Source organism: Canis lupus, chromosome 38, assembly GCF_003254725.2.
Source record: "Canis lupus dingo isolate Sandy chromosome 38, ASM325472v2, whole genome shotgun sequence".
Classification (NCBI taxonomy): Eukaryota; Metazoa; Chordata; class Mammalia; order Carnivora; family Canidae; genus Canis; species Canis lupus.
The window spans coordinates 24360376-24384970 of NC_064280.1; the positions used below are offsets into that span (position 1 = coordinate 24360376).

General features: G+C 58.1%; 1 protein-coding gene across 1 annotated transcript in view; it reads right to left on the reverse strand.

Moving 5' to 3' along the window:
* Positions 1 to 1169: 1169 nt before the first annotated feature.
* The window catches only part of DISP1 (dispatched RND transporter family member 1), a 140615-nt gene continuing 117189 nt past the window's right edge, over positions 1170 to 24595 (reverse strand). Inside the window, exons 5-10 of the mRNA XM_049106906.1 lie at positions 15688 to 15717; positions 11258 to 11381; positions 10311 to 10438; positions 9742 to 9839; positions 8017 to 8114; positions 1170 to 4671 (exon numbers count right to left, since the gene is read on the reverse strand). Coding sequence (XP_048962863.1) covers positions 1192 to 4671; positions 8017 to 8114; positions 9742 to 9839; positions 10311 to 10438; positions 11258 to 11381; positions 15688 to 15717 — 3958 coding nt within the window. The 3' untranslated portion in view covers positions 1170 to 1191. The remainder of the gene's footprint in view (positions 4672 to 8016; positions 8115 to 9741; positions 9840 to 10310; positions 10439 to 11257; positions 11382 to 15687; positions 15718 to 24595) is intronic.

The window sequence follows — 24595 nt, forward strand, 5'->3', positions numbered from 1 at the left end:
CGCCCTCCTGCACCCACATGCCCCATCTCCCCACCTGCCTTCACCTCCGCTTCACCCCTGCCGCCCTTCCCCCTCCCCCTTCACCCATTCCCCGCCTCCTCCCTCCACCCTCCCCTGCTCCCCCCGTGCCCATCCCCTGGCACCCATCTATCCTCACCCCCACCATCACACCCTCCCCCTTCCTCCTCCTCCCCCCTGCCCACCCTCCCTCTGCTCCCCCCGTGCCCATCCCCCCGCACCCACCTGCCCCCCTGCTGTCACCCCCACTGTTGTCCTCCTCTCCCCTGCACCCATCCCCCCTCACCCATCCCCCTCCCCCCATTCCCTGCCCACCGTCCCCTGCTCTCCCTCCTCACGCTTATCCCCCTTGCCCATCTCTCCACCCACCCCCGCCGCCCTCCCCCCTCCCCTGCACCCATCCCCCCTCCTTCGCCCATCTCCCCCCACCCACTGTCCCCCACCCTCCCCTGCTCCCCCTGTTGCCCATCCCCCGTGCCCATCTATCCCCATCACGCCCCCCCATCTTCCTCCCCCTGCCCACCCTCCCCTGCTCCTCCCGTGCCCATCCCCCTGCACCCACCTGCCCCCCCAGCCATCACCCCCGCAGTTGTCCTTCTCCCCCTCGCACCCATCCCCCTCCCTTGCCCATCCCCCACCCACGTCCCTGCCCCACCTCACCCATCCCCCTCTTTCACCCATCCTCCCACCCGTCCACACTGCCCGACCACAGCAAGCGCCGGGGCTGCTCCCTCTGGGCATCAACACGCATGTGGCCTCACAGACGATGCACGCGGCAGGGGAGGGCACCCCGGGGAACGGGCCGAGTTCACAGACGTGGGAATTAATCCCTAAATGAGGCTGCAGCCAACCCCTAAAGGAGGCCGCTGGGTGGCCTGGGCCCCGCTGGGTGGCCGCTGGATCGGCCACGCCTGCGCTCAGGCCCTGGGTCAGGCCGCCTCGAGGTGAAGGAAACCACACGTTAGCACTTGGCACTTTCTGGAAATATCAAAGCCAGTCCTCAGCCGACGGTCGTCACATGCGTGACTTTGTTGCTGCAGATCCGGAAACTACCCCGAGATCCTCAGTGTGAAGCCCCTGCGTCCCGGGGGCCCCTTTCCAAACCTCTGGCTTTTACTTCCCATTTCAAAGAACCATGGAGAGGCACCGGCTCTGAACGTGACACTGTATTTATTAAAGTGTTTTTATTAACAAACTTTCACCCGCAAGTTCCGAGTGTGTCGGCGCTGGGGGCGCGCTGGCCTCGCCGTGTGGCGTCTGTGGGTCCTTGGAACCGCACGTCCCTTGGTCGCAGCTGTGACGGGTGTCGGGGCAGCACCGGGCGTCCCCCGTGACGTGGCTACGCACGCACTTGGGCCCACTGGGGCTCCAGTGTTCCGGGTCCTGTGACAGGCGTGGCTCCGTGTGCCTCGCTGCCTCGTCCACCGCAGCCCCTGGCCCCGGGCCGCCCCCCACGGCGCTGTCCCCACACGGTCCCCTCTGGCTCCTGTCGGGATCGCAGCACGCTCTCCGGGAAGACCTGGGGCTCCTGCGGACAGCGGAGGTGGGGTCCCCCGCCTGCGCCCCCGGCTCCTCCTGGCCCTGGAGGTGCGGTGGCAGCGGGAGGCTGGGGGGCGCGGGGCGCTGCAGCCTGGCTCGCGTGGCTCTGCCCTGCAGGCAGGGGCAGTGGTGGACGCGCGGGATGGCGCACACCAGGCCTTCGGGGACCGGGCGCGCGGCGGGCTGCACGTGCACCAAGCTGCTGGCGGCGGCGGCACAGCGGGGGCACAGGCCGTCGCCGGGCCGCGGGGAGGCGAGCGGGCCGGGTTTCCAGTGTTGGAACGTGTTGGCGCAGCTACACCTCTGCTTCAGGGAGAGGAAGGCACACGCGGGGTGCTGCTCGAGCGAGGGCTGCAGAGAGGCCGGGCCTGCTTCGCCCCTGGCGCTGGGGCTGAAGGCTGCGTGCGCGGGCAGCCCCAGGGCCTTTGCCCGGCCGCTGAAGGCCTCGGAGCACACGTGCAGCTCCTCGTAGGCCGCCTTCCCCGGGGCGGCGCAGCCGTGGGAGGCCAGGGGCTCCAGCTCATAGAACTCCCGCTCCGCCTCGGACCTCGGGGCCCTGGGAGCCACGTGGTAGGCATTCCCAGCGCAGGAGCCGCTTGGCGCCTTGTCTCCGGGTGTCGCGGACAAGCCGTGGGAGAAGGCGCCGCAGCGGAGCTTCCTGGGGAGGGGAATCTGGCCGCAGGTGCCCTGGGGCCCGAGGCACCGGCAGATGCACTGGAAAAAGAAGGTGGCGAAGGCCCAGCTGACGCCCATGATGAGCATCATGAAGGTGCCGAGCTGCGTGTAGGCCAGAACCGTGGACGGCATCATCATGGCCCCCGCCACGAAGGTGGTCAGGGCGGCCATGGCGATGGCGGATCCCATGCGGCTCAGGGAGAAGATCACCTTCCCCTCCCGGTTGGTGTCTGGGGCCAGCCGGTAGGCCACCCCGTAGTGGACGGCGAAGTCGACGGACAGGCCGACGGCCACCGAGATGATGACCGACTCCAGCACGTTGAGCTCCCACCCCAGCAGGACCAGAGAGCCGACGGTGACGAATATGGTCCCGGCGATGGAGACGATGGCGTACAGGCTTATGACGACGTTCCACGTGGTGAGCAGCATGACGCTGAAGGCCACGGCCACCGACAGCCCCATGGCGATGAGCGTGCCGTCGGAGAGGCTGTCCTGCAGGTCGTAGAATTCCAGGCTGCTGACAAACCAGCCGTTGCTGAGGCCCTCGGGCGCCGAGCTCAGCTCCCGGGAGATCCAGGCGTCCACCTCCTGGTAGAACTGGTGCATCCTCTCGTAGGCCAGCGTGAAGACGTAGGTGCTCTGGAACTCCAGCACCACGGCCCGGATGGTGTCGTTGACGTCGAACCTCGGCCCCGGCGTCTTGCTGTCCAGGTGGTAGCCGGTGCTCCTCTCCAGCTCCATGATGGCCCTCTTCATGCACAGCTCGAAGATCTCCTGCTTGTAGGGGAAGCTCCAGCGCCGGCAGCAGAGGTAGAGCGCGGGCTCGTCGCAGTCCTGGTTCTCCATCCACTGCTTGAACGTCTCGATGAAGCAGCTCGTGAAGTCCTGCTCGTCCGTCTGGTGGAAGAAGGTCTGGTTTCTCAGCTTCTGGCAGAAGCGCAGGATCCAGAGCTGGGAGGCGGGGCTGGCGATATTAAAGCTGCCGTCCAACACCAGCTTGCCTTTGCTCTTGGGGTTCAGGGGGTCGCCGTTGTCCTCCGGGGACACCCCCCACACCACCGTGATGGGCATGTGCAGCTCCTCCCCGCGGTGGACGCGCTCGAACATGAAGAGCTTCTTGTACTCGGCGTCGTAGCGCTCGAAGGGGTGCGAGGGCCTGAACAGCTGGAACTCAGACAGCTCAAGCGAGGGCAGCTTCATCTTGGGGTTCACGCACACCACGTAGGCCCCGCCCACGCTCAGGGCCAGGAACCACAGCAGCCAAAGGTAGCGGAGCTTGATGACGACGCACGGCAGCACCTTCTCGAAAAAGACGCGAGAGGCTTCGGATGCGGCGAGCAGCGCCCTGTGGCACTTCCGGCGGGCGGCCGTCCAGCAGCTCTTGCCGTCGTACACCTGCGGCTGCGGCTTCCGGAAGCAGCTGAACAGGTTGAGGAGGTAGCGCTCGTGCAGGACGACCACGGCCGGCAGCCACGTGACCATGAGCACGTAGTTCACCAGGATGGCCGTGCCTGCATACACCCCGAAGCACCGGATGGCGGTGATGTTGCTCACGTAGTTGGCGTAGAAGGCAGCGGCCGTGGTGAAGCTGGTGACGAACATGGACAGCGCTGCGTGCTGCAGGGTGACGCCCACCGTCTCCGCCGTCGCCGCGTGCGGCCTGTCGCACTTGGCGTAGCTCCACACGTCGCACAGGACGAAGGCGTCGTCCGCACCGATGCCGACCAGGATGACCAGCGCCGTCAGGTTCATGAACGGGAAGAACTCGAAGTTGAACACCACGCGGTAGAGGAAGTAGGACACGATCAGCGAGCTGATGACGGCAAACATGGTCATCAGGGTGATGAACAGGGACCTGGTGTAGGCGCACATGACCAGCAGCACCAGCAGCACCGCAATGGCCGGGTAGGCTGTGTCCGTCAGGAGGTAGTCCTGGAACAGGCTGTGCTTGATGCCGAACTCGATCCCGGCCACGGCGGTCACCCCGTCGGAGCCGTTCCAGTTCTCGAAGTTGTCCAGGTAGATGTCCATCATGCTCTCCCCCTTCTCCGTGGGCGAGAAGAGCATGCTGTACCTCAGCGTGGGCGCGGTGGGCGCGGCGGGCGCCTTCGGGGCCAGGAAGTCCTTGTCCACCAGGAAGTGCAGGATCTGGTACACGGCGTTGTACTTGACGCACTTGCGGGGCACGCCGCTGCACTTGAGCTGGCCCTTCCTGCGGGCGCCCGCGTCCCAGCAGTCGGGCTGCAGCGTGCCGTTGCGGTAGTGCTTGGCGCAGGCCCGCAGCAGCTTCAGCGTGTGCGACACGTCCCGCTCCACGATCTGCTGGCAGGACGACCTGTTGTTCAGGATGGCGATGTAGTTGCCCAGCGTCCAGCTGGGGCAGCAGGACGCCACCGTGGTCCTCTGGCACAGGTCGCCGAACTGCGGGTGGGCTCTGATCTGCAGAGAGAGACACGCGGACACCAGCGTTTAAGGCCTGTGGGGGGGGGGCAGGTGCACGGCCTCCCCCGAGCCTCCCCCCACAGTCCCCCCGGCGCGTCCCTCCAGGCGGCAAAGTGCCCAAAAAACCTCCAGTGTGGCCTTGGTCTTAACGAGGAGGTAAAACCAGCAGCTCTCGAGGAGACTGGCCTTTTCAAAGGCACTTTCAGGGCAAAGGAAGGGACGGCGGGGCCTGTGCTCTTCCATCTGGGGGGCTCAAGGGCACAGGACGCCAGCTGCTGCCTTGGCCCAAAACCGCCGGTCATCGGCCTGAGGTTCCGGGCGACAAAGGCACGAATGCAACCAACTTAACGGAAAGCCAAGAAAACGGTTGCCCAGAAGAGCACCAGCGAGCCCCCGGCTGACGCCAGACACCGATGTCCGCAGTGCGCGGGGCCACAGCCAAGGGCATCCCCAAGCAATGAGCACAACGGGCCGCAGTGCCCAGTCCCATCCGTCCACGCAGGTGAGATGGATACTGAGTGGCAGCCGACGACATGTGCATCCTTCGAGCTCATCTGGTAAAGTGCACCCACGGTGCACGCAGCCTTTCCTCCACGGCGGGAGGGAAACCGAGACACAACGCCAAGGCCAAGGGGGTCCGGGCCTCCACACCACACAACCCGGACGCATGTGCATGAGGCTCAGCCTCCTCCTCCGCAGCCAGAGCGACTGTGTCTCCTCTGCGGGGCTGAGCCTCGCTCTGCCCGCATCTCTGTGGACGGTAAAGACAAGTGAGCCGAAAGGGGGATCATTCCAAGGGGACTAAGGTGTCACCCCAAGAGCCTGATCCGCCAGCTCGTTTCTGAAGAGCCACCGTTAGTTGGCGTTTGTGACACAGGGTCATCAGTTCCGGTGGCCTCCGGGCGCAGGCGTCCACACTGCCGACTCCGGGGACGCGGGGAAGCGGCCGTCGGCCTGCTGCGTCTGGTAGGGGGGCGGCCCCGACGCCAGAGGCTCTCGGTCGGGGGCAGCGAGGGTGGACAGGCCGTGGCCGCGCAGAGGGGCACCGTCCAGGGCTCGGGAGCCAGGCGCTGGCGGTGAAGGGAGCAGGGCTGCCGGCCACAGCCCAAGACAATGGGCCTCGGATGACCTTCCAAATGGCAGCAGGGTTTGCGTGCGAGTGAGCGTGGTTTGGCCAAAGGTTCAACGGTGACACGATAAACGCGGATCCACCGGCGGGTCACCTGCCAAGCGCCATCCAGAGTGGGCCCGGCCCGGTCTGCAGGCAGAGGTGGCCGACGGGCGACCGTGCCAATGGTCCTCCAGGACCCGGACGGGCCCAGAAGTAAGGACGGAGACGGCCGCCGTGGCCCCGAGCTGGACGCTGGTGCCTGAACCCACGGGGATGCAGCTCGAGAGACGAACGAATCCATGATTGCGCCGCAGGGGGAGTGGAAGTGACTTCTCACAGCTCGGGGGATGGGGCGGCCACGGGCTGTGCAGGGTGGGGAGCTGGGTCACCCCGTGGCTGTGCCGGGGCCAGACAGGGCGGCGGGGGTGGGCTGCAGAGCTTCAGACGACGCCTTAACCCGTAAACTGCCGGCTACCGGGAGCCTCACCGGAAGGCTGAGAGCAGGACGGGAACAGAGCGCGTCCTGCTATGGGGCCCCTCCGTCCTCACGTGCCACAGGCCGGCCCGCAGGTGCTGCCGGGGGCCCCAAAGCCCACGCCGCAGACGGGCGCTGTGACCTCAGACCCCTCCTGCGAAGCTGGCCGCCCGAGCGCGGACTTCCACGAGGGCAGGACTGAGGAGCCCGGGAGCTTCCAGCGGCCTCGAGGTCCCAGAAACACTCGGCGGGTGTGGAGCCGGACCCCGAGGGGGGCCCAGGACTGGCCTGCGGGGAGCGGCTGCCCTGCGCAACCGGCAGAAACCGCAAGTGAAAGGACACGGTGGCCGGGAGACTGCCCGGCTTGCTCGCCTGTTGCGCTGCATCCGGGCCATCCTCCCTTCGCAGACGCCACTGAGCGCGGCCGGCCGGAAGCCACGCACTTGGACGTCACGGCGCTGACTTCCTGCAGGAATAGCTGCTGCTCGACGTTCTCCTGCCACCTCCTAAGACGCGGCTAGAACGGCTCAGGGCCACCCCCGACGTCGGCTGAGGACTTTTGCAGGATGTCACGACGTGACCCACAGCGGACGGGTGAGGGTCTGGGTGCGCGCGAGCCTGGAGGCACCAAACAGTGAGCCGCAGCTCAAACAGCTACACATTCTAGGCCGTGAGGACTCCCGGAAGACCCCGAGCAGAAACGGCACAAGGACACAGGACGGAAGGGACACGTGGTGGGAGGGACAGGCGTCACCTCACCACCTGCGAAGACAGGACCCCGCAGGGGCGGGCGCTGCCGAGCAGGGGGCCCTGCGCTCGCTCCGGGCCACCGGTCCACACCGCATGGCTTGTAACATGTCCCAGCTTCCGGGTGACGAACTGACAGCTGCAGACGAGGAGACAACGCAACAGGCAGACGCTGGCCAGTGATCCAGGAACTTGGTTTGTTTGCAGATGGTCTGAGTCTGTGCGGGCGCAGCCGAGAGCAGATGGCGCGTGCGGAAAACCCGGCCGGCCTGATGGAGGGAGGTCACACAGTCCTCCCGCTGGAGAGTCGCGTCGGGAGCCGGGGAGCCGGCCCGCTGACCGCCAGGAGCCCGGCCTCCCCTGAGGAGCCCCGTGTGCGGTGTAGACAACAGCACCAGGCCCAGGCCAGCTCTCGGCCCGGGTGCAAGTGCATCTCCCGCTGTCGGTGAGCTCACACGCAGGACGCACGCCAGGCATGTGGCGCCCTCCTTCCCCAGTGGCTGTGTGTGGGCAGGTGCGGGGGCGGCGGCAGCAGAGTGCGCTCTCCGGGGGCCTTGGCCCCACCACTCAGGCTCCACGGACCATCTCGCGTCCTCCATCTGCAAGGGACTCCCCTCTTACAGACGCTGGAGCCCGGACATCCCCTTCCCCGCCCGTGCCCTGAACCTGCCCCGAGACCCGCTGGTTGCCAGAGAGGCTGCGGGGACGAGGACACGGGGGAAACCCTGCAACCAGCTGAGGAGAGACCACCCGGGAAAGGAGAGCCAGCGTCTGAACTGCTGCCCTGGGAGGAAACTCGCATGGGACACAGGAGGGGGCGCTGCGCTGGGGGGGGCGGATCCGTGGGGGCCACACGGGGGCTCCAGGATCCCGGGGCGCACACGCAGGCGACCAGGACGGAGGCCCCAGCAAGCACCCTCTGCCCGCGCTCACCAGGCTCAGCAGGGAAGCGACCGGCACGAATGCCAGCTCGTTTGTCCGAGACGTACGCCAGGGTCACTTTACATACCCTTGAGTTATCCACGCTGCACATGGACTTAATGGCAGGTAAGCTCCACAGCGTGTCCCCTCCGGCTGACGCAAACACCACCCTGGAGTACCGGTCACCTGGTGACATGAAAAAGAAAAGACAGAGGTTCATAATTGTCCGCTCCCATCATCAGACTCAGCATCCAGGAGCAGCCCTACTGGGGGAGCACAGGACGGGCCATTGGCAGCGGGGTCCCTTCCTACCCACGACACCGAGGGCTTGCAGGCCGTCCAGGACAGGTTAGCAACCGCAATCCGAGAGAACCCGGACTTGGGAGACGCGGCACCAGGACGCGGCACAAGCCCAAGGAGGACACGCTGAGCTGTTCTCCACGGACGTCAGCCGGGGGCAGACGGCAGGGGGTCAGTTTAAAAGCACTGAGACCAACCCGCCGGACCCGAGGGGCCAGGGTCTACACTGCGCTGATGGCGCGGACGCAGGCCAGTCGTGGAGCCTGCCGCCCCTGTTGCCCCCCATCGCAGGCACGCGTGTCTCAGGCACGGGAACCCAAGGACACATCGCTGAGCCGTCAGCGCCGCTTCCGCTCCGTCCGCCCTGGGGACTTTGTACGAGTTCGCCTGGCTGTGCCGACACTGCGGCCACCTGTGACCGTGTGAATAAAGCTTTACCACGCGAGCTTTTATTCACCACCAGGAGGTTTCCTTCAGCGAACTCTTCACCCGACGGCCATTATCCTATGTGGACTCCGAAGAGCAAATCAAGGCCGTGGAAACAGCCATCTCCCCCTCGAGGCGGAGCCCTGGCCAGGGGTGGGGTGTGCGTGTGGACTGCAGGGACCCCATCTGGCCTGTGTGGGGACTGGCCAAGGGAGGCCGGTCTGGGGATGCACACTGCCACTCCGAGACAGACCCAGCAGCCTGGACATTCACCAGAGCTCAGATTTTCTAAAAGTGCAGAAAAAGCCATGTGCGCTCCTTCCCGGGACCAGGACAAAATGTCCCTGACCTCCTACTATGCGCCTGCCTGATGCTGTGGGTGCCGCAGGCTCAGCTACACCTAGAAGCATCAGAGGCCCGGTGAGGCCTGCTAGAGAGCTAACAGGACAGGAAAGCACACATTTTGGGGGCATTTTCAATAGATTTTAAAGAGCTGAGTTCAAAACAGCACTGCTGTGAAGATTCGCTGGGGGAGAAGCTGTAGGTCCTCATGTCCTTAGACCCAGGGCGTGAACCCAGGGTCCCAGGATCGAGTCCCACATCGGGCTCCCTGCATGGAGCCTGCTTCTCCCTCTGCCCGTGTCTCTGCTCCTCTCTCTCTCTCTCTCTCTGTGTCTCTCATGAATAAATAAATAAAATATTTTAAAAATATATATATATGCTCTCTGAAATAAGACTTGAAAAGTATATTTCTCTAAGATAGTAGATTATTTTAGGGGTTCAATCCAAAAATATGTACCTGACAATATTTTTTAAATAATGTAAAAAATTTAAAATGACTTGGAATTTGGGGCAAGATCAAGAATCTCATTAGATATTTTGTGTCCCTTTAAACTAAATCTCTTATTGACTTTTGTTACAGGCAAATAAATCCAGCTTAGTGGTCGACTGACCCTGGGAAGTAAAACTACGAGTCACTGCTATCTGTGTCAGTGCCCCACACGTCTTCCCACCAGTCTGGATTTAATCGTGCTCCATTCTGAGCGCGAGGAGCCCCGAGGGGCTGTTCACCTGGGATGCCACTCACTCGGAACGTCGCAGAAAAAGCTGTCTTTGTGGAAGTTCCAGTCGACTTCTCTTTTCTCTCTTTCATAGTGGTCATCTGACCATCTATCATCCCGATGGCTGAAACGGAACAACAACGTGGTCTTGAGTAAAGTACCGTCAGCAGCACAGGGCACACAGCCAGCAACTATGTAACAGCGATGGAGGCGAGCCGGCATAGAGTAAACGTGTCTCACTGCTGTCCTACGCCCGGAACTAACCACAACGCGATAATAAACACTTAAAAATAATAAAGTACTAGCTGTTTCAAGGCCAACAAGCACACCTGTAACGCTCTACCCTCAGTCATGATCTACTTGAAATGAAAAGGATGCATATAAGCAACCAACATCCATTTTCTCACATCTATAAAAAGGGAAAAAAAAAACCAAACCCTCACTCTTTTTACCTTAATACAACAAAATCTTAAAAAACAACGAGAATGTACACAAATCAGCAGCAAAGACTTCGAGCTTAATCATCTTGTTCGGGCAATGCTTAGAAGTCAAATTCATTCAGCAAGGTTTTGTGTGAAAGTTAATAAACAATTACCTTTTCGCTTGTTCATCTGCGTACTTAAATGGATAATTTGCCAACGTTGCCTTGTATCCCGTATTTTTCACCATGTTATTCCACGTAACCAGTCTCTGGCCTATCACAGTCCCTCTTGGCTCAAAACCCTGAGACAAAATATCACAAATTCCTATTAGTGCGGTTTGCTTCAGGGTAAGTAGGGTCCCAGCAGGTTGGGGACGCGGTGCTGGGATGCTGTGTGGCTTCGGTAGGAAGCGGGGACGCGCTCGCAGCTGCCCGGGGACGAACAGCACCGAGGAAGGTGGCCCGACCCGTCGGTGGCCTCCGTTCACCACAACAGCGCGGTTAGGCTCCCTGGTACGTGATCCGTCTCAGCAAAGGCGGGCGGGGGGCGGTGGGGGGACTGTATCTGAAGCTTCTCTTTCAAGATCACACCTAAGCAATTAGCAGGTGTTTACTTGGATGTCACAAAAAATTATGGTCACATCAGACCATGTCATGCAGTGTTTTACAGGAACATGTACTTAAAAACAGACCCTGCAAACAAAAAAACAAAACAAAACAAAAACAAAAACAAACCCCCAAAAAACAGACCCTGCTATCATCTCTCTGTGATGCTGAAATTCCTTTCACTGCTCTGCGGGGGGAGAAAGGGAGACATTCAGTCTTAAAGACATTATGAGAACATTTTTATAGAATTCAGATTCTCCATTTTACTGCTTTTTAGCTTAAACGTGGCAGCCAAGGAGGAAAACCTCCAGGTTTGTCGGTGAGAGCAAGTCCGTTGACCTCTTAGGAACCTAAGACTTGAAGGACATGGGTTTACTTTTCAGGAGGAGAACTGCAAGCTCCTGGTGACTCGAGGAGGTTTGGGGGAAACAGGATAGAAGTCACATAATGCAACATGTATTAAGATACTTAATTCCCTGAGGTCACAGAGACGCGATGGGCTGAGTTCTCCTTACCAGCAGTGGATCAGAGAAGTCGGGAAGCTCCGGCACTAACACCCCAACCAAGGCGCAGACTACGATGAGCAGGGTGCACATGCCCAGCACCAGCACGGGCCAGTCGGCTATCAGGGACGCGTAGCTGCGGGGCAGAGAGGAGCACAGGAGGGCGCTTAGACGGACGCGGCCAGAGGCCCACTGCCACGACAGGAGGGTGTTGATCCCAGCTCGGACCCCGTCCAGGGCCTCTCAGTGGGGCGGCGGCGGGACCAGGACACAGCACAGGTCGCGCACGGAGCCCCTGGACACAGGTGCAAGGCCTGCGCCCCGCAGGGAGCCCCCGCCGCCTGCTGTCTCCTCCAGGACTCGCTCCTCCCGCCTTGAGCTGCGTCGGCTCCTGGAGAAGAACACGGTTCACTGCAGGCTCGCAAATTCCTCATCAGAGCAAGCAGACCGCACTGAGCCCAGCCCCGACGGGGCTTGCGCCGTCAGGAACGCGGGGGCCGCCGCTCCAGGGCGGGCGCTGGTTTTGTGCAGCATCTGCACCCAGAACAGCGCCTTCCGGAGGGGGCCGTGGGCACCCACCCCGTCCTCACTCTCTGGCCACCCGCCCGCCGCCGGGCCGCTGGTCCCCTCCCTACCGCCAGCCCAGCCCCCAGGTCCAAGTCCTTTCCTCCGGGCGCCCCTCCGCCCTGTAGGACCCTGGTCCCCATTCTCATCACGGGCTCACAGGTCTCGCTCTCGGGGGCATTTACTTCAAAGTGAATCTCAATATGGAAATTAAAGTGGGGCACGACTATGCGTGCAGGGAGCACGTCCCCTCCCTGGTGCCCGGGGATCCCGCGGGGCTCTCCTTTTCGGCCCAGCCTCCGGAGGAGGGACTTACGCTCACTCCGACGCTTCACACCCATCGCCGCCCTTCATTCTCCCGGCCCCGTGCAACGCGCCGGGGTGCGGTTTGGATACATGCAGAGAGCCAAGGCCGGCCCAGCCGCACGGCGAGCCCGTCCCGCGGAGCACATGGCACGCTGCCAACACCAACACCGTCGTCTCACGCACTTGCAAGTGGCCAACACAGTGGACCTTCAAAGGTCTCATCACGAGAAAACAGAAGCCTGCACCTCGCCGTGGTGGTCGCGTCACCATCGGTACAGACACTGGATCGTCCAGCTGCACCCGAAGCTGATGTGAGGTCACCTGTCAGCCGGAGCTCACGTGCGGAGTTGCCAAAGGAAGCCCAGCTCTGGCGCGGGGGGCGGGGGAGCTCCCAACCACGGCGACACCATCTCTTGCTTCGAACACGAGCGCGACAGGGTCACAGGACTGAGTCCAGGCGCCCCGAGCCATGCCCCCCCCGACTCGCCCTGTGCCCTGAGCCCCTAAGCCACACACTCAACGTCGTGATGCAAGACCACTTAGGTCTGTGGGCGCCCGCATCCGAGCATCACTCACGAGCCCCGCCGATTCCAAATTTAACAACTCGCTCAGGGAAAATCCCTCTAGATGAGATGGAATGATGCTTGAACGTGACTCCGAATGTAGTAAAAACACGCCGACCGCGGGCGCTGGTTGAGGCTGCTCAAGCGGACACAGCTTCCGGAACACGGAACACGCCCGGCACGGAGAGGCTCTGATTTTATTTCCTCCTCCACCAAATGCAAACTCAAGATGAAAGCGACCGGCAGGGGGGCAGTCGGGTCCTTTGTCAGCAGCGCATTTGAGGCTTCCTGTTCCTGTTCCCGGCTTCGTCCTACACGGTGGACAGGACGTGAAAATGGCCCCAGGCTGAAACCACTACTCACCACGCGGTTTTTTAACTAGACCCGTTTTCCCACAAATGAACCTACAGGCCGCTTGCCGGTGGGGGCACCGGGCCTCATTCCAGCGCCGAGGGCTGACCTGCCCACGTAATGACTTCTGGTCTTGTGTTCCAGAAACACCTGCACACGCATGCGCTGCAACCTGGAAACCCTCTTCAGTCATTGCTTTCCTTCGCGTTGAGAACGTCGGACGTGACTTGACAGTCGCGTGTGTGCCGACTCCCCACGGGAGCCTCGCCGCATTGGCCGTCTCCACACGCGGCTTCCAGACCTGGCCCGGGACACGGTTCCCACGTCCAGGGAGTAGCCGTGCTGCTGCCATCGGGGGAAGGACTCCGACGTGCGTCTGTCCTCAATACCAGGCGCTGCTGCGGTCCATCTGCCGCTCTTGCCGCCCGAGCCCGAGCCCGCACAGCCGTGGGCACCGCACGGGACGCTCTAGGCTCTCGTACATCATGAAACCAGCGCCATGGCGTGACACTACGCTGCAAATCTAATAAAGCAGGAGAACCGGAGGAGTAAAGGAAGTCAGATGTGGCCTAAAGGAGTCAGAGCTACGTTTGCCCCTAACTCCACTCCTGGTGAGTCGGACCTCGGTCCGTGCTGCAACGGAGCTCAAAGAAGCGCGTGCCTGCGCATTACGCTCCTGGGAAGCGGACCCCGGGGGCCGGCGAGGACGCATCATAAGGTCCCAGCTTTTTCATAAGGCCCCAGCTTTTACTGTGATCTGTCCTGCACGTCCCGACTGAAGTGTGCAGACGCCACAGCACGGCTGCAGGTGCTGACGAGCCCGAGGAGCTCTCCGGGCAGGCGGCCCGGTCCCCTCGGCAGCACACCGAGGCAGCCGGCACGGACCCGAGGTGCTCAGCTGCTCGCCCCGGACGGGATGCAGGGTGCGTGGCACGATCCATGGCCGTGGGGGGCTGGGTGGGCCTGCTGGGTGGCCCGGCCCGCTCGCTGGCTCTCCGCGTGCATCCCCCACGCCCCTCGGGCTGCCCGCTACCTCATAACCGGGCTCACTCTGGGAAAGATCAGAAATAACCGTCAAAGGAAGCACACGAAACCTCTCATAGGTGGACCCCCGGACCCCCAAGCGCGGTGGGTCCCTGGTGCCTGAGGCGGCCGCAGGCCACCGTCCCGTCGCAGCTCGTGAGGCTCTTTGCCTCACTGGCCCCTCCTCTCCGCAGCAGGCTCTCCTTTCTCCCCTTCCGTCTGCTTCAGTCCACATGCCCTGCACTCAGCGCCCAGCCTGCGGGCACCGGGCGCTCTCCCGGACCTGCCAACGCCAACTGCCAGCACCGCTGGTCTCCGTCCCCGCTGAGCTGAGCGACTCAGCACCTTGCTAACTGTCCCTTTGCTCCCTGAGAATCTTCCTCCTTAGCGTCTCCCCTGGTCTTTCCCTTCATAATCGCTCCTAATTCCTCTCGTCCAGTGCGGGGCAGCGGGGGACCCTTGCACAATGCGATCGGTCACAGTTTTCCCAGCGGCATCGGCTCTCGGCGCAGCGGGAGGGCAGACGGGCTGCGGGCAGGACACGGAGCCCCCGCCTCGGTTGGACGCAACAAGGTCGATGCAGCCGGCGTCGCAGAAGAAGGTGCAGGCGTCTGGGGACCAGAACATGACAGATGGCAACCTTGCCCTTAAGGGACTCGGAGCCTCATACAGAAAATCAGACAACTTCACAAATACTTGCGAAACCAGGCCAAGAAATACGGGTTTTCAGAGGGATACAGAGAAATGTTCGGTGACTTCAGGAGCGATTACTCGCAGCTAAGGTGGGACAGCAGCAGGAGAGGCTCTGTTGAAGAAGCTGGGTGTGTATGTGCCTGTACGGAAAAGAAGAATCTGGGACTTACAAAAATACCAACCTGATGATAGAGAAAATGTGTATGACTGTCTTCAAAATGCAAAAGCCTTGGACATTCAGGAGGGCTCCACGCTTGGCAGAAAATGGCCACAGCTGCACAGTAACGTGGACGTGGCATGGCAAGAATGGAGGATTTCATGCTGTGTGTATTTTAGCAGGATTTTAAAAAATAAACAATTTCTAAATGGAAAGGGAGTTTACTAATGGAAAGTTATGTAGTGATTATAGTGGAAAGAGAGCATAAGGCTTCAGTCGCCAGCGCCTCTGCAGCAGGTGACTTTCAAAGGTTGCTAAGTCACCTACACCCCCTGCAAGCACATCTCCGACGGACCCGTGCTTTCTTTCTTTCTTTCTTTGAAGAAACGTGTATCCATTTAAATTTAGCTTTTCTACTGAAAAGATAAAAACTTCAAAATTTCCAAATGAAATACATCCATTTTAATTAGGGTAACAACAGTTTTGGGGAGAAACACAGACAACCATCTGCAATAAAGCACCACAAACAAAGAGGGGAGGAAAGGCAGTTGGGCCAATATAGACGACGAGACACATGCAGAATCTAAAGACTGAAAATCCACCTTCGGGTCAAAACCCCTTTGGGAGACAGGATGACTCATGCAGGCAACTCAGGGAAATTTACTTTTCCTTCATAAAAATATGAATGAGAAAGGCAGAAACAACAGCAAAGTGTGAACAAAGCACCGGAGAGGAAAGTAGGCAAGTGACTTTATGATCTAATAGGAGGACGCAGATGACTTTACCTTTTTGGTAACTTGAACGGTCTGCATGGTCTGAAAAAAAAAAGCAGAGGAAAACCAATGAGGAACAAGGCATCGTAACATTAAGGCGTTTTATGTGCCCTTGTTTCGATCCTGGCCGACGCGGACCATCTGCACCCTGGGACGGAGCAGGGGTCACGCTGCGCGGTGCCCAGACCCCGCCCGCTCGCGGCCCCGGCACCTCCTGTAAACAGCCCGCCGACACCCCCTTGCACCAGAAGCATTCTTCTCCGTCTTCCCCAGTGTTCCGCATCCAGCTCCACAGCCCACTGGGCAAGTGCCGGCCCTTCCCTCTCAGCCCTGACGTGCTGAACTCGGGCTCAATTTCCAAGCCCTCTGCTCCCACCAGAGTCGTTTCCTCCTATTTACCGGTACGTGGCAGGCACTTAATAAACATTTGGTGAATAAACAAAATGCACCACTCACGCTGCTCCGTGTGGTGAAGACCCCTGGGAGCTCCCGAGACACCCCCCCCCAACCACGGCCTGGGGCGGCCTCCCTTCTACTGGGTAACCGGAGAATGCTAGATTGCCTTCCTCATCTCATCGATTCCAACCAAACAGCATATGGCCGTGGGCCGGCCGCAGCGGCAGACATGAGAACCACTCTGTCCTCCGTTAAGCTGCAGGTCACAGGGTTCGCAAAAACGTGATACGGTGCTACTTACCTCGGTAAACTTCTCTTTGTTTTGGAAAACGGGATGATTTTTTTTTTTAAAAAGACTTAATTTATCTGAGAGAGAGCATGAGCGGGGGTGGGGGGTGGGGGGGCAGAGGGAGTGGGAGAAACAGATGCCCCCCCGCCCCGCCCCCAGGCAGGGAGCCCCAGGTGGGGCTCGATCCCAGGACCCAGAGATCATGACCTGAGCCAAAATCAAGAGTCTGACGCATAAGCAACTGAGCCACCCAGACGCCCAGATAAGGGAGCATCTTTTTTTAGTTTTCTTAGGATCAAGAGCTTTGAAGTCAGTAGTCACTGGCTAGTGAGAATGTGCCTGGGGACATCCGGAGCTTTGTCTGCCTCTCTCTCACAAGCACACTCAGCCCACTCCCACCTTGTCCGTCCCTCCCCACTTCCCTACACCTTGTCAGGCTCCATCGGGCTCTCTCCATCCTGCAGGAGGGATCCTCTCATATCCAATACTGCAGCGACCACTAACTTTGATGGTTAATCAGAAAGTTGACGTGAAAAATTCTAAAAATGTATCATCACACACATTCCTTAAATATCGATTCATAACTTCAACACAAACGTATGCTCAACTGCCCATCTCTTCTGCAAGCCGAGCTGCCCCGTCCAGGATTGCCGGTTCTGGACGCATCCTGAGTACGTACATCTGAATTTTGATGGCTCCCCTCAATTTTCTTACAATTGTTTCTCTCATGCCTCATATCATTTTTGACAATAATTACCTCTTATTGGATCTTCCTGAAAACTACCATTTGCTTTTCACAAGAACAATTCATCTCTTATTAGACCCTATACATAAATGGATTATTTTAAAGTTGAATTAAACGACACAATTACAAAAACATGCGCAGCCGGCACGCACAGGTTGGGTAACCATCCTCCTCGGACGCTAGGAGCAGGGGTGTGTGGCTGCCATGGAGCACGGGGACGGGGCGCCGTGGGGACGGCGGGAGGAGCGACACTACTGAGTCTGTGAAGGCCTTAGAGGGGCTTCCGTTCAACACAGCTACTACTCGAGAAGTAATAAAGAACATTTAATTTTGAGGGGTAAATCTACCTGAAAACCAAAACACTACATTTTCAATGTAATTACATATTTCTTTGTTAAGCTTCATTGAAATATAATTCACAAACCATACAATTAATCCGTTTAAACTGGTTTTTACAGAGCGCGAGGGCAAGGTGCTGAACACAGAAGCAAATCGCTAAATTTGTACATGAACCTTCAGGTTCTTACGTCCTCAAAACCACCCCCTGAATTTCCACGGGAACACAGCAGACTTTGTTGTCTTTAGGTCTGAAGTGACCCTCAGAGCCGCAGCTCTGGGGCAGGTCATACTGAGCAGTTGCAAAGAAATGATAATTTATCATATACACTTTGGGTTGTAACAAATGTCAATTTTCTCTTTCCTCCTACTCAGCCCCGCGAACTTATTTATTTAATAGATAAATCCGTGGATCTATGACTAATTTACTCCCTGGAGGCAGAAACACCCAGAGACCCATCACGTTCTTCTGTCTGAATAAAGACGTCATTCTCTGTGTGTTTGGGAAAGCAGAGACGGTCACATCCGTTGCCACCAAGACACCTCTTGGGGAAATGTGAAATCCCTCGGAGGCTGTCACACTGACGGACGTGACAGGTGACAATTCAACCACAGGTGGACCCGAGACCCATCTGCTCTGCGCTGTCGCTGTCGGAGACGGTGGCCTGGCCGCTCTCACCACGGCGTAAGGCGCCCACCACACTCGCACCCGCCTTCTTCCTCCATCTGTGAACCTTTCCGAGTTGCTACTCTCAATCTCCATCTGATCAGTCTTGGGCTGATGAATAATGACTCTAAAAACTAACAGATCTGCTCCCTATCACGGATCGAAGGCGTCGTTTCCAGGGGCCTTTCACCTTCTAACACCCTATAGTCAAAACACACACCAGAAACCAATTAGTTAACCTCAAGTGGAACACCTCCTGGTCTTTGGTTCGGTTTTTAGCCTTTTTTCAACTGAGAAAAAAACAGACAGCGTTTGCTCGGCGGCACAGTCTGGGGGAGCCTGGGCTGCAGGCCCATCTCGGAGGGCTGGCCGAGCAGGTGTCCCTGCCCCGTCCAGAACCCACTTCTGTCCGCATGCGGGTGACACCCACGTCTTCACGGGGCCACTCTCCAGGCTGCTTCAGAAACACTCTGTGAATCTGGAGCTCGGGGCCTCGAGATCGGTAGTCGGTAGCCCGGGCACGTCCCACCAGAGAACAGGGGGTGCCGGTGAGGCCCGCGGCTCCAGAGCCCTGACGGCGCGGGCCTCAGTCCAGGGCACCCTGAACCCGCAAAGCTCCCAGGAGGCCAGCAGGGAGCCACCAGAACTGGCTCGAGGCAGATACGGCAGGAAGGGAAGTTTCTTAAAAAGGTAATAGGAAAAAAAGTATGAGAAAGAAGTTAACAAGAAACAAACAAACAAAAAAACGTGGAAAAGCTACAAATGCTGTTTCTTTGTGTCCCTCGCCTCTCCTGTCTTGTAGTGGCGTCTGGGGACGGAGTGGGAGACGGCAGGCTGAGGGAAATGAGATCAGGGAACGGCGTGCATGCCACCCCCCGCCCGTGCGCCATGGGCAGAGCTGCACCGTTAGCACCACGACCTCCAGACGCAGTGTCAGACCTCACAAGTTCCGTTTGGGAAAATCCAAACTATGAAGGAAAACTGTGTCTTTATTACTTATTTTTTAAAAGCACAGCAGACACACGCTGTCATGTTAGCGGGGGGCGCACAGCACGGTGATGCGACGACACGTGTGCGTTACACTGTGGCCAGGCCTGTGGCTGCACCTGTCACCCCGCGTCCCCGTGACAACGGCAGGACTGGGCCCCCCTGCGGCGCCGTTCCTGCGGGACCCATCCATCCCGACTGGAAGCCGGAGCTCCTCCCCTTCCTCCGACCCTGCACTCCTCCCCTCTGCTCTTGTTTGCTTGTAGGTTCCACACAATCATCTAGCGTTTGTGTGACACCCTCTGGTCGGTCCAGGTGGCTGCAAATGGCAGGACTTCTCCCTTCTTCGTGGCTGAGTGGTGTTCCATCGTGTTCGTGTACACCGTATCTTCTTTTTTTAGGACTGCAGTATTTTATTTACTTTTTTGAGCAATCTCCATGCCCAGTGTGGGGTTCCAACTCCTGGCCCTGGGACCAAGAGTCCTGGGCCCTAAGGACCGCCCAGCCAGCAGCCTCACTGCCGCAGCTTCTGTGTCGGGGCATGTGTTGGTGGACGCGGGGGCTGCCTCCTCGGCTACTGGAGGGGACGCTGCGCAAACACGGGGCACATCAATCCTTTCAAATCAGTGGTTTCATTGGCTTTGGGGCAAACCCCCAGCAGCGCCATTTCTGGGCTGCGGGGCAGCTCTGTCTGTAGGCCTCGGAGATCCCCCCCCCTCTGTTCCCTCCGACGGCTGCACAGCCTGCGCGCCCAGCAGGGCGGGAGGGTCCCCTTGCTCCACATCCTTGCCAACACTTGCTGTTTGCTGAGTTTTTGCTTTTCGCCATCCTGACGGGTGTGAGCGGGAGCCTGCTGTGGCTTCCACGTCTACTTCCCTGATGCTGAGGGATGCCGAGCATCTTTTCCCGTGTCTCCTGCTCACCTGCATGTCTTTGGAAAAATTGGCTATTCAGCTCCTCTGCCCATTTTTTAATTTGAATTATTTGGGACTTTCTTGGTCCGGAGGTGTATAAGTTCTTTATATATTTTGGATATTAACCCCCTTTCCAGATTATCATTTGCAGACATCTCGTCCCATTCAATAGATTGAACCTTGTCATTTTGCTCATGGTTTTCCTTCACTGGGCAAAAGCTTTTTATTTTGGTGTGATCCTATTAGTTTGCTTTTGCTCTTGTTTCCCTTGCCTCAGGAGACCTATCTAGAAAAACGTTGCTACAGCCAACGTCAGAGTTTACTGCTAGTGATTTCTTTTAGGATTTTTATGGTTCCAGGTCCCACATTTAGGTCTTTCATTCATTTTGAGCTTATCTTTGTGTCTGATGTAACGAAGTGGTCCTGTTTCACTCTTCCGCACGTGGCTGCCCAGTTTTCCCAACACCGCCTGTTGAAGAGACTGTCTTTTCTTTTTCTCATTGGGTATTTTTGTTTCCTTTGTCCTAGATTAATTGACCATATAAGCCCGGGTTTGTTTCTGGGATCTCCATTCTGCTCCATTTCTCCTCCTCTTCCTCCTCCTCCTCCTTTTCCTCCTCCTCCTCCTCCTCCTCCTTCTTCTTCTCCTCCTTCCTCCTCTCCTACTCCTTCTCCTTCCTCTTCCTTGTCTTTTTTTTTTTTTTAACTGAAGTATAACTGACATACACTATTTTTAATTAGTTTCAGGAGTAGGACCTAATGATTCAGTATCTGTATTTACTGCAAAAGACTCACCACCATAAGTCTGGGTAACATTTATAAAGCTTTGTATGTTTCTGAACGATGAAAATGCTCTAAAGGAAATACACTTTCTGCTTCGTGGCTGTGGCCAAATTTAAGAAAGTGGCTGAAGAGGCACATTTAGGTCAGTTCTCCCGCTGGACTGTGCCCTAATGCCTTTCGGAAAAGGGCAGTCTGCAAACAGGAAGTTTTCAGTTCAGCGCTGGCATGCTAGCAAGAAACTGTCTGAAATTAGAGAATTCACACGCTGACGGGCCTTCTTAAAAGATCTCCCACAGAAACATAACCAGGCTTTGTCCTCCAGGACTTGCACGGATCATCACGGGGACACTTGGGTGCTGATGTGAGGATGAAACGAGCACCCCGTAGATCGGCCTTTAATCCACCAGGAACGGTGGGTGTGCGCGGTCTGTGCCAAGAGATTCCAAGGACAACCCTCCCCCCCACCCCGCGAGTGCCAGGTGATGCCTTTCCTGAGCGGGAGATGCCGGACGTCCGTCCGCGCGGGGCACCTTGCAGCCTGGAGCTGGGAGCACATGAGGATGAACCAGGTGAGTGAGGGAAGGGCTGGTAGTGGACGGCTGACGTTTAAGGAGCATCTCACAAACACCGAGCACGTTATCCACGTTCAAAAAGATGTTTAGCCCTTTTTAATTAAATAAATGCTTGAGTACGAGGAAATTGTCTTTTTAAAAAAATATTTCACTTATTTACTTATTTTAGAGAGAGAGAATCCGAAGCGGACTCGGCGCTGAGCAGGGAGCCTGACACGGGGCCAGACCCATGACCCCGAGACTCACAACCTGAGCAGACAGCGAGAGTCAGACAAGTGAGTGACCCCCAGGCACCCCCAGGAACTGTCTTAGGAAAAGGGTGAACCTGGTAGTAGAACCAAGTGGGTAAAGTCTGGGCCCTGCAATCCATGGGCTGAATGGGCCTGAGCAAGTCCCTCAATTTCCCAGGGTTTGTGAGAAATGGGAAGAACCCACGGGAACGCCGGCCTGGGCAGCAGGTGTCCATGGGCCGCGGGGCATGACCCGGAGGAAGCATGGTCCCCTGACCACTGCCACGGCTGCCCGGTTAAGAGGACAGACGGAGGGATCCCTGGGTGGCTCAGCAGTTTGACGCCTGCCTTTGGCCCAGGGTGTGATCCTAGAGACCTGGGATCGAGTCCCACGTCGGGTTCCCAGCATGGAGCCTGCTTCTCCCTCTGCCTGTGTCTCTGCCTCTCTCTCTCTCTCTCTCTCTCTCTGTCTATCATAAATAAATAAATCTTTTTTTTTTTTTTTTTTTTTTTTTAAAGAGGACGGACAGGGACGAGGGCGATGCTCTTCAGCTCACAAGCACCGCAGGCCTCTGCCTGCTTCACCTGCCACTGAACCTAAGAGAGATAAAGGGCGTCATATGCAGAAGCCTAATTGGAGAAGGGAACCCGTGGACTTCCTCCCCGTGATCCGTATTCATGGGGAAGATCAAGTACGAGACATGTAGACGTCTTCTAAGATCTTATTTATTATTTAAAGAGAGAGAGTAGCGGGAAAGAGAATCGCAGGCGGACTCTCCGCTGAGCATAGAGCCCCACGCGGGTCTCGACCCCACGACACCGAGATCGCGACAGGAGCTGGAACTAAGGGTCAAACACAAGTGGTTGGGCCACCCAGGCGCCCCCTAAATACGCAAATGTATTTTACAAATCTGGAGGCGGGCACAGCAGATCGCTAGCCCTCTTTACTCTGGCGGAAAGAGTAAAGCATGAGTTTTCCTCTGTATTCCTGAACTCGTGAGGATATATTCATGAGTTGGTTGTGTAATTAAGCTGAAGTCAAAGAATTTTTTAAAGGGAAGTTGCACATGTGTTGTTCGGGTACGTGTGACCCACGTATTTCATCTGAGAACTTCCCTCACTGACACAGAATCCGAATGATACACCAGATGAAAAGGAGTCACCCCACACACAGATCCTAAGTTCCAAGGAACTCAAACAAAATACATTTCATATGAGATTGATCGTTAGTTCTGCTCAATTCCACTATTCCCTGCAGTTTAGGTGATGGGGAAGCCGATCGCCGCTGGAACGAATCGGACGGCGGCTTCACAGAAGCGGGGGGCCCGGCTCCCCGGCAGGGGTCGGCATCAGTGGGCTCGAGTGGCACCTGCGGGGTTGGAGCCGGGGCCGCTGCCTCGGGCAGTCTCCAGGAGGATGGGACGTGCAGGCGTAGAAGGGAACACAAGGGAATAGCCAGGGCGTGGAGGCACGACGCAAGCGTGGGTGGGTGGGGGACGGGGGAGGCGACCTCGAAGCTGAGTAACCCTAGGAGTCGGGCTGAACGGGCCTCGGGAAGGAGGGAGATGCCTGAAACTACACTAACCCTTTATGTAATGAACTAAACGAGGCAGCAGGGCCTCCCGGGGCAAAGCCGGTGACAATCTGCACAAGCAGCTTGTCCCAAGGGTCAGCCTGGGGCGTGAGGGCAGATTTACAGCACGTTGCGGAGACTGACATTAAGCCTGATCCAACGGATACGTTTCCCTACTTTTATTAAGAAAGACACACAGATGCTTCTCACTCTTAAAGTTCACGGGTCTTATCTACAAAAAGTAAAAGCATTTTGCATTTTCACTACAAACCGAATGACATACGTGAGTGCGTGCAGGTTACAAGGGACTCCGGGGGGGGGGGCACGTGCACGTCTGGTCGGTCGCCGGGGTTGCCGCGAGGACAGCGCCGGCCCCGGGGAGACAGACCATGGCAGGCACGCGAACCCATCGTCACCATCGTCTCCATGTTCCGACCTCTGGGTTGTAGTCCGACGTGGTCCGTGTGTGGTTCACCGTAACAACTATCATCTGAGCTCAAACATGTAAGTATCATTACCTTTTCTTAAAATTCATTTTCCACGTGTTCTGGGTGAGTTTGCCGCTTCAAAATTACGCAGTATCACAGAAGTTTGAGTGTGGAAGGTTAAAAGTCACACCTGCTATTAGAAAAAAAAAAAGAACAACCTGGAAGGGGAGTTAGGAAAATAATAAAGATCCACCGCATCAAAATCAATTGCAACGGTGTAAGCAATACCTTGCACCTGTTGTGACGTCTTCATCCTGGCGCCTGGGGTTACGGTGAGGGGGACGGCGAAGGTGACGGCTGGGGGGACAGCCACAGGGACGGCGAGGGGGACGGCCAGGGGGACAGCCAGGGGGATGGCGAGGGGGACGGCCAGGGGGACAGCCGGGGGAACAGCAAGGGGGATGGCCACGGGGACGGTGAGGGGGATGGCCAGGGGCACGGCGAGGGTGACGGCCGGGGGGACGGCCAGGGCCTCGCCATCCACAGAATTTCTTTAATCTATTAAGGACAACAGTATATAGGGAACCAGATTCTTCCTCCGTAACTCAATTTGCTCATATCCATCCTTTAACTTAGGAAGTACATTTTTGTAACTCCATGGTCTACACTCTCACACACAGATCAAAGCTAAAACAAGGTCAGCTTTCGTCAGGATAACACTGATAGGGCAGGGACGTCTTGTCCGCTGGAAGCCCAAGGTTAAAAACATCAACTAAGCTTAGAAGACTCTGAGAAGGAACAGGAATGTTCCGAGGAAGCAGGAGGAAAACCCCGACGGGGGGGACGCACCTGTTCCCAGGTGCCAGGCGGACACCTGGGGCGCCGTGTGCAGCTCCCAGAAGCGCGGCCCCACGCCGGGGACACCCAGACGCTGCGCGCCGCACGTGGACGGCGTCTCAGGAGCACGAGAGGGCAGGAGGCCCGTGCTAAAGGGCGCTGG